At 59.0% G+C, this 8,678-nt stretch overlaps 1 protein-coding gene across 9 annotated transcripts in view; it reads right to left on the bottom strand.

Annotated features, from left to right (window-relative positions):
* Positions 1-3,137: 3,137 nt before the first annotated feature.
* The window catches only part of Ddr1 (discoidin domain receptor tyrosine kinase 1), a 17,623-nt gene continuing 12,082 nt past the window's right edge, over positions 3,138-8,678 (bottom strand). For 5 of the 9 annotated variants that reach the window (XM_013509831.1, XM_013509829.1, XM_013509826.1 and 2 more), the window contains exons 11-18: positions 7,983-8,148; positions 7,120-7,230; positions 5,878-6,122; positions 5,653-5,780; positions 5,336-5,554; positions 4,726-4,960; positions 4,168-4,317; positions 3,138-4,050 (exon numbers count right to left, since the gene is read on the bottom strand). In XM_013509831.1, the coding sequence (XP_013365285.1) occupies positions 3,910-4,050; positions 4,168-4,317; positions 4,726-4,960; positions 5,336-5,554; positions 5,653-5,780; positions 5,878-6,122; positions 7,120-7,230; positions 7,983-8,148 (1,395 nt within the window). In that variant the 3' untranslated portion in view covers positions 3,138-3,909. Of the gene's footprint in view, positions 4,051-4,167; positions 4,318-4,725; positions 4,961-5,335; positions 5,555-5,652; positions 5,781-5,877; positions 6,123-6,736; positions 6,805-7,119; positions 7,231-7,982; positions 8,149-8,678 lie in introns of those variants that run through there. The other 4 variants (XM_013509827.1, XM_013509828.1, XM_013509832.1 and 1 more) reach the window with 4 other exon arrangements.

Genomic DNA, 8,678 nt, shown 5'->3' with positions numbered 1-8,678 from the left:
CAGAGCGTTTTCACGCGTCAAGGTTCGACAAGCCCGGGGCGCCTTCGTGTAGTCCGCTCCCGACAGGTTTCCCGGTGCCGCCTCCACGGCCCGGCCGCACGCAGGCGGGAGACAACCGCAGTGTTTAGAAGAAACCCACTGTTTGCTCTGATTTGATTTATGGGTTTCTCAGAGAGGGAAAAGGAAAACTTTCGAGACCAGCCTGGGCTACAAAGTGAGCTCAAGGCCAGCCTGAACTGCATAGCGAGACCCTGTCTCAAAAAAAGACAAAAAAAAAAAGGCCAGGCGTGGTGGTGCACGCCTGTAATCCCAGCACTCGGGAGGCTGAGGCAGGTGGATCGTTGCGAGTTCAAGACCAGCCTGGGTTACAAAGTGAGCTCAAGGCCAGCCTGAACTGCATAGCGAGACCCTGCCTCAAAAAGACCAAAAAAAAGGGGGGTGAGGGGGGACTCTTCAGCCAAGACCGGAGCTACACACTTACCCCAAATTCTTGAATCAAACTCTTGTTCTCACTCCCGGGCCGGGGGAGGCTAAGAAATGCAACTGTGGCCAGGCGGCGGAGCCACGCAGGGTGGGACAGCATCCGCAGCGACCTGGATGTGGGGTCTGTGCGAGACTTTGCCGCCTCTGCAGCTCGTGTGTGTGTGTGTGTGTGTGTGTGTGTGTGTGTGTGTGTTGTTGGTGTTGTTGTTCCGTTTCTTTAGCAGTCAGTGTTTAAGATTACTCCAGCACAACACAAAACCGACAAAGCTTTGTAAAGGCAGCTGATAAGTAAGGTTAAAAAGACAAATCACGACTTGGGAAGAAATGTTTCATAAAAACAAGATGCAGGCAGCTTTTGCAGAGCAACAGAGGAAAGAGAAACATAATAGATTGGCAAAAGAAACAAGCCAACAAAATTATACGTATCTTAAAGGGGTGAAATGACTGTCAACTTCATCTGAAACTAAAGAAAGTTGGTTAAAGAAACAAAAATATCCGAAATGAAACAGTAAAAGATGAAGTAAGTTAGAGCTTGGCAGTTTTGTGTTGGCCAGGTGTCGAGCACACTCAAGCCTCGCAGGAGGTTGCCGCAGCCATCCCTTACTAACACGCCTTTGTGGAGGACGCTCCAAATGAAATGATAGCTCCACCCCGTCTGCAGTTTTTCGGGTACCCACAGACAACAGAACATTAAACAGAAAATTCCAAAAGTAAATAAAAGTGTAAATAACTTTTATTACAGTATATTGTTATAGTTGCTTCTTTTCTTTTTTCTTTTTTTTGGGGGGGCGTGGTTTCCGGTATCGGGAATCGAACTCATGACCTTGCACTTGCCAGGAGGCGCTGTGCTGCTGAGCTAAAACCCCAGCTCCAGTTGCTTCTTTTCATTACTAATTATTAGGGCTGGGGATATAGCTCAGCGGTACAGAGCCTGACTGGCAAGTGCAAGGTCATGAGTTTGATTCTTGGTACCCCCCCAAAAAAAGGTCTGGTTCATTACTAATTATTCTTGTTAATCTCTTACTCTGCCTAATTTTTAAGTTCACATTGTCATAAATATGTACATATAGAAAAAATATATATATATAAAATGAGACTGCTATGCCTAACAATCTTAAGGTGATTCTCCTTTAACCTAGCAACTCCACCTGTGAGAGTGTATCGTACTGGAATTCTCCCACATGGGTACAGAAATATATGTGCAAAGATGTTTATTGAAGTGTTTTTGTTGTTTTATTAATACCCAAATGTATAACACTGGGGGTTCCTTAGGTAAAATGTGGGTCATTGTTACAGTGTACAATACTGGACAGTCCTTAGGAAGTCCTTGTATGCATACTTGAGCTACCTATGATTGATCAACAGGGAGAGAAAAGCAAATCACAAAATGGCGTATACGGTCCAATGGTATCATTGTAAGAAGCTTTCTTTGTTGTTTTTTTGAGGCAGGGTCTCACCATGTAGTTCAGGTTGGCCTTGAACCCATGGCAATACTCCTGCCTCAGCCTCCAGAGTGCTGGGATTAGTTATCGGTGTGTACCACCATGCTTGACTTTGGAAGAAACCTCTGTGTCTGTAAACCTGAAAGAGGCCATATGCTTCTTTTGAAGGGAGCAGGCAAGGGGGAGCTGGGTAGGTCCTGTCATGGTTCCCCATACTCTAAAGCAGTGACGGTGAACCTTTTAGAGACTGAGTATCAGAAGTGCAACCGCAAACCCACTTATTTATGGCAAAGTGCCGACACTGCAGTTAAACCTGAATACTGGCGGGCACTGTGAAAGTTCCCATGAGTCACAGCTAATGAGGCGCAGCTCGGGACGTCATCGCCTGGCACCGCTGCTCCTTTCCCAGCATGCACGCAGCCCCTATGTGCACTGTTACCAACGCTCAACTGCCGGGCGACTTGGCTCTTACGGGGACCAAGAAGGCTCTGTGTGCCAGGATAACACGTGTGCCGTAGGTCACCACGACTGCTCTACAGGCTGTGCTGTGCCGTGTGGTAGCCACTCCCCCCTGCTGGCCGTTTAAATTGAAATGAAGTCCACTTCCCAGTCCCACTCGCCTTATTTCACACGCTCAGCGGGGGAGGCTAGTGCCCACCTGTTGAACGGCACAGATGGAGATAACAGGTTGCTTCCATCACTTCAGAGTTCTGTGAGGCCCACTCTCCTGGCTGCAGTCAGTGACAGCAAGCTGTCCGCCGGCAGGGCGGAGCCTCTGCAGAAGATGGGTTCCCGGAACTGACCTTGGAAGCCAGCCAGGCTGAGTGGCCAAGCGTGTACAGACCTCTTCACAAGCACAGGCCACCGTCGGAGCAGCCCCAAGCGGGCACCTTGCCGAGTCTGGTTCCTGAGTCTGAACGTTCATGCGCTGGGCGTGGTGGCGCATGCCTGTAATCCCAGCACTCTGGGAGGCTGAAGCAGGGGGACTGTTGTGAGTTCAAGACCAGGCTGAGCTACGAAATGAGCTCAAGGCCAACCTGAACTGCACAGGGAGACCCTGTCTCAAAAAGACAGAAAAAAAAAAGAATGTTCACGCGTTTGCGGGGCCCGCTGTGCTAGACCACATAGGTGTGGGGATGGCAGAAGCAGCGATGGGGCCAGAGGAGGAGGCAGGAGGCAGATGTGACCAAAACCCGCAGAGACCCACTCACACCCGTGGAAAACTCAACCTTTATTATTACCTGCCTACCGCAGGGGATTAAAATTGCCTCAAGCTACATCCATATATTAGTGTAAAAATCTGTGTCTCTCCCCCCAAAAATGTACAAACCCCAAGTGATTACAGAAAAACCAATGTGGTAGCTACGATACAGATGTCCAACCCCACGGCCACAGGCCACCGCTCCCTCTCTCCCCCTAACCCCAATATTTACTCCACAGAAATGTACAGGCTTAGGGAAGTCCTAGCTACAGCACGGCAGGTGGGAAGTGGGGAAGCCCGAGGATCGGAGGATGGGGCAGCGATCGCCCCCAGGTCCAGTGTGTCCAATTCCAGGGATAAGCACCAGGGAGCATCTTCTGTCCTTTTGTGTCCTCCTCCCCCCAGTTCCCAGCCAGCGGGGTCCAGTGTATGACAGGAAGAGGGAGGCGGGGCAGCACCACCTCCCCAGGGGCCAGTGTCGTCCAGTGAGGCCCGGAGCTCCAGTGGGCCACGTCCAGTGTCTGCCCTGCGCTTGCCCCTTCCCCTCAGGGATGGCTGGGCAAGTCCAAGAGGATCCCATCCACAGGGCCAGCTGGGTGGGCAGCAGGGGCTTCTAGGGAGGAGCCAGAAGCAGGAGCGGGAAGGGGACGTGAGCTTGCGTCCAGGGTGGGCGCCTCCCAGTCTCACTGGCTCTCAGATGGGCTGTGGGAGGGGCAGGGCTGGCCCCTCTTGTTAGTGTCGCTGGCTTCCCTTAGTTCTCGAGGGACAGCTGGCTATCGAAAGTCACACTGTGTTGAGCGCATCCTCTGCCAGGAACCGGTGCAGCTGGGCAAAGGGCGGCCGCTGCTCGGGCTCCCGGCTCCAGCACTGCAGCATCAGCTCGTACAGGCCCTGGGGGCAGGCGGGTGGCCGGGACAGGTACACCTGCACAGCAGGGACGACGGCAGGGAACAAACACCTTTAGTCTCCAGGAAGACAAGCCCTGCCCTCCCGGCCGCCCACCTGCCCGAAGGCGGCCCAGGGCCCTCCCTCTGCTCCGACCTGCCGGCCCTGGTCCCGGAAGAACTCCCCGGCATTCTCGATGACTTGCTCATCCGTGAGCTGCCCAAAGGGCTGGGCCCTGCAGAGCATCAGCACCTCCCACAGGGTCACCCCGAACGCCCACACATCGCTCGCCGTGGTGAACTTGCCCTGGCACAGGGAGAGGCCAACAGAGGGGAGAAGAACCTCAGACAGCAAGGTTGTGGAGAAGCTGCCTGCCTCGTCCTCCCAGCACACTCAGCTCCTGAGCAGGCCCTTGCGGGGCCCAGCCTTCCCTCCAGGTACGTCTGGTCCCCTTGTCCTCTGCTGCCTGCCTCCACTCTCCCGTCCCAGCGCCTTCCCAGCCCCTCCACCTCCTCGCTGCCTCCTTTTCGTTCTCCACTCCCCAACTCCCCCCACTCCCGGCTCTCAACCCTTCCCATCACCCCGCCCCCACTCTCTGGGTCCCCAGTCACAGGGTGGCTCAGTCCTGGGTGGGAGACCACATCCGGCCGCGGCTGGGAAGCACCAGCGCCCGTGCTGCCACCCGGCTGTCGCCACCGCCTCCGCGGCTCTCACCATGAGGATGCACTCCCAGGCCATCCAGCGGATGGGCAGCACCGCCCGGCCCTGCACGCGGTAGTAATCCCCGGCATAGAGATTCCGGCTCATGCCAAAGTCGGCAATTTTGATGGTGAAATTCTCCCCAACCAGGCAGTTCCGTGTGGCCAGATCCCGGTGCACGAAGTTGAGGGTGGCGAGGTAGCGCATGCCCGAGGCGATCTGCGCGGCCACGTGCAGCAGCATGGGGTAGCTGAGGGAGAAGCCACCGGCAGGGTCACCAGGGTCACGGGGACCCCCGACTCCTGCCGGTTCACACCACGCCTGCCGGTGTGAGGAGCTACCTCCCAAGGCCAGGCCACTTGTCTGGGTGTGGAGCGAGGCGGGCAGTGCCCACGCAGTCCCTCGGGCCCGGCCAGGTGCAGGAACCTCATATTTTTTGGCTCCATCATTGGGCTCAGGGGCAGCGAGGGTCAGGCTGGGCAAGTAGATTCATGGCGGGCTCCGCCCCCCGCCACCCCCTGGCTCCCACGGCCACCCACTCCTCCTCCCGGGCCCTTCTCGGGGCCTCCGCCTGGTTCCCGTCCTCTGCTCCCCTCCAGTCTGGGACGCACCGGTCTTGGGGTACCTGATAGTGGGCCCCTGCGCAGCCTCCCCGTCCCCAGGGGCCCCCTCAGCCGCTTTGCCCTCCAGCTGGTGGGCACCGAGGAACTGGTTCAGGTCGCCGTTCTCCATGTAATCGGTGATCATGCAGAGGGGGTCGTCCTGCACACACACGCCCAGCAGCCGGATGATGTTGGGGTCCTTCAGACGGGACATGATCTTCACCTCCTTCAGGAAGTCGTTCCTGGAGCGCAAGCAGGGAGAAGTTGTGCCGAGGAGCCCGGGACACGCTGTCCAGCACACACCCCCGCCCTCCCTTCCAGGTGCCACGTCTGGGCTCACCTGGCATTCTTGGTGGCATCTGGCCGTAGGATCTTGACAGCCACCAGCAAAGGCTGTCCCTTGCGCACGCTGATGGGGAGGTCCAGGCTGACCAGATCCTGAGGGTCCTCTACCTCACACAGGTGCACCTGGAGAAAGGTCATTTCCAGAAGGTCACAGGCTCAGTGGGCGCCGTGACACAGACGCGGGCTTCTGGCCGAGGGGCGCGGGGCGGACCCTCCTCACCTCCCCAAACTGGCCCTCGCCAAGCTTCTCCTTGAAGCGGAGCCTCGACCGAGGGAAGTCCACTCTGGGGGGCCCGTCCCCGGCCACCCCTGGGGGCAGCGCAGGCACGGCGTAGGTGTTGCCCCCGGTGACGCCCTGCAGGGTGACAATGTCAGCCTCGGCATAGTGCGGGACGCTGCTGTGGGGAGGCGGGGGCAGGAGCGGGGCGCCTGGCTTCTCGGGCTCCATATAGTCCCCACTGCAGGCTGCAGGCGAGGGGAGAGAAGACGGAAGGCGTTAGGCTCTGCCCTTGGGCCTGCGGCTCCCAGCTGCCCGAGGGACCACGTCTACGCTGCAGTCTCCCCTCAAATCCCTGCCACCAGCGCCACCTGCAAAGGCGCCCGAGGAGATCAGCTGCCCTGGAGAGGGGCTCGAAGCAGTGGAACACTTGAGCGAGAAGAGCTGGAACTTCACACCCTCTAGAGCTCTCCCAGTACAGCCAAGAGATCGCCAGGCAGCTGCGTCCGGCTGCAGGGCTTCCTCGGCCCAGGCCCACCTGAAGGGGGTGGCCGGCCACCAACCTCATCCACTCATCGACGCGGGGCCTACTCCCCACACCCTCCTGTCCCTTCTCTGCTCCCTGAGGCCTGCAGCCTGGCCCCTCCCTGCTGTGGTCACCAGCCCAGCCCAACACACCAAGCTCAAGGACAGGCAGAGACAGGGCACACAGAGGGGAGAGGGCGGCGTGTCCTCACGTCCCCACAACACGCGGTCTACAGACAGGGGCAGAGCTGCCCGCTTGGCCTGGGGAAGGGGCCACAGTGAGAGGTGACACGGAGGGGAGGAGCAGACAGGAGGGCAGGCGGGTGGGAGCCTTCACCTCTGGGACTGTGGAGAGGACACGGGGAGAGGGCGCGCGCCCAGGGTGAGGCCCTCCTCCTCGCGGCGCTAGAGAGAGCGGAGAATAAAGGAGGCGTCACCGGGGGCCGGAAGGGCGCTGCCCGCAGCTCCTCTCTGGCTCTGGAGAGGCACAGAGACGGGGCAGGAGAGGAGGAGGAGCAGGGCTGAGGCCTAGGCCTTCTAGGACGGCTCACGGGGCGCCTGCAGGAGGAGCAGGAAGCAGCAGAGGGGAGCTAAGGGCCTGGGAGTGCCCTGCGGGAGCTCAGGAGAGCGGAAGAGGCCGCAGTGGGAGAGGAGTGTGTGGCTGAGGGCTTCTCCCGGCCCCAGTGGGCACGGGCTGGCGGGCTGGGCAAAGGGGCTTACCCTGGGTGTTGGTGGGTTTGGCCCAGGCGGGTGTGGGGGGGCCCGGGCCTCGAGGGGGACGGGCGTAAGTGGCCAGAAGGAGGCGGTAGGCCGGATTGGAGAGCAGCAGCGCTGTCGGGAGAAGGAGGGGGAGACACGGGGAAGGGATGAGACTCAAGGCTAGACAGACAGGGAGACCCAGAATAGGGCCGACCAGGGCCCACGGAGTAAGGCGCTGAGACAGAGACAGGCTGGGGCCAGGACCTGGAGGAGGGTGGCGGACAACGGACAGGCGGGTGGTGGGTGGACAACGGATGTATGAGTATCAGTGGCTGGACAACCACCGAAGGACGGACGGACAGACAGATGGACAAATGGATGGATGGACAGATGGATGGATGGACAGATGGGGGACAGATGGATGTGTAAATATGGACGGGTGGATGGGCACATGAATATCGATGGATTGAAAAAAAAAACATCGATGGATGGATGGATATCGATGGATGGACGGACGGACATGACTACGGATGGATGGATAGATGCGTATCGATGCATGGGTGGATGGGGGACAAATGTATGTGTAAATATCCACAGAGGGAGGGCCAGTCCAGGGAGACACTGTGAGAGGGGACAGCTGAGAAGATGGAGAAATGTATGGGTGGCCCAAGACGGGCTGAGACCCCTGGGGATTACGGTGCCAGACGGGAAACCCGGAAGGACAGGGGCACGTAGGGACTCGGAGTGAGCCGAGTGACGCGGGACACGGAAGTAAGGAAATGAGTTAGAACAGGTGAAGGCAGGAGAAGAGAGCAGGAACGGAGAGGGCCAGGGACACAGAGGAAGCTGGCAGAGGGCGGGGCCGGGAACCAGGCAGGGCTCACCAGAGCTGCTGGGGACACAGGGCGCGGAGTGCGGCGGGTTCCCGCGCGGCCGGGGCTCCTGGTAGGGGGGCGGCTCCCGGGGGCCGGGGCGGTTGTTGATGAGGATGGTGTCCCCAGGAACAGAGAGGTGAACGGTCAGCTCCTCCTCCAGCACCCGGCGCTCGGCCTTGTGGGGATGGCAGTGTCAGGCGTGGCCCCCCTGCCCTCCCCTCTCGTGCTCACGCAGCCCCCCAGCCCGTCCCTGCGTGCTCCATTCCACAGTCACGGAACCGAACCTCAAGGGCGTGTCAGTAACGTCCTGACGGCTCACAGAGCCCCAGCCCAAACCTGGCTGCCGTGTTTATCAGCCTTGATCGGTCACCCTGGGAAGACGTGGGCGTGCGGAGCCGGGCACCTGGCCTGTGTGGCACTTGGTCCGGTCTCCATCTTCCCACCTGCTGCTGCCCAGCAGGCCGCCCATGTGAGCAGCGTCCACAGGCAGGTCGGGGGCCAGGGGAGCCCCAGCCAGAGTGGAGGGCAGGGCACTCACAAAGTGTGATCGAAAAATACAGTGTAGCCGGGCGTGGTGGCACACGCCTGTAATCCCAGCACTGGGGAGGCTGAGGCAGGAGGATTGTTGCGAGTTCGAGACCAGCCTGGGCTACAAAGTGAGCTCAAGGCCAGCCTGAACTGCATAGCGAGACCCTGTCTCAAAAA

Source organism: Chinchilla lanigera, unplaced genomic scaffold (genome assembly GCF_000276665.1).
Source record: "Chinchilla lanigera isolate Chin_1 unplaced genomic scaffold, ChiLan1.0 scaffold00182, whole genome shotgun sequence".
Classification (NCBI taxonomy): domain Eukaryota; kingdom Metazoa; phylum Chordata; class Mammalia; order Rodentia; family Chinchillidae; genus Chinchilla; species Chinchilla lanigera.
Note: the sequence above shows the minus strand (reverse complement) of the source record. Positions and strands in the feature narration are given on the sequence as shown.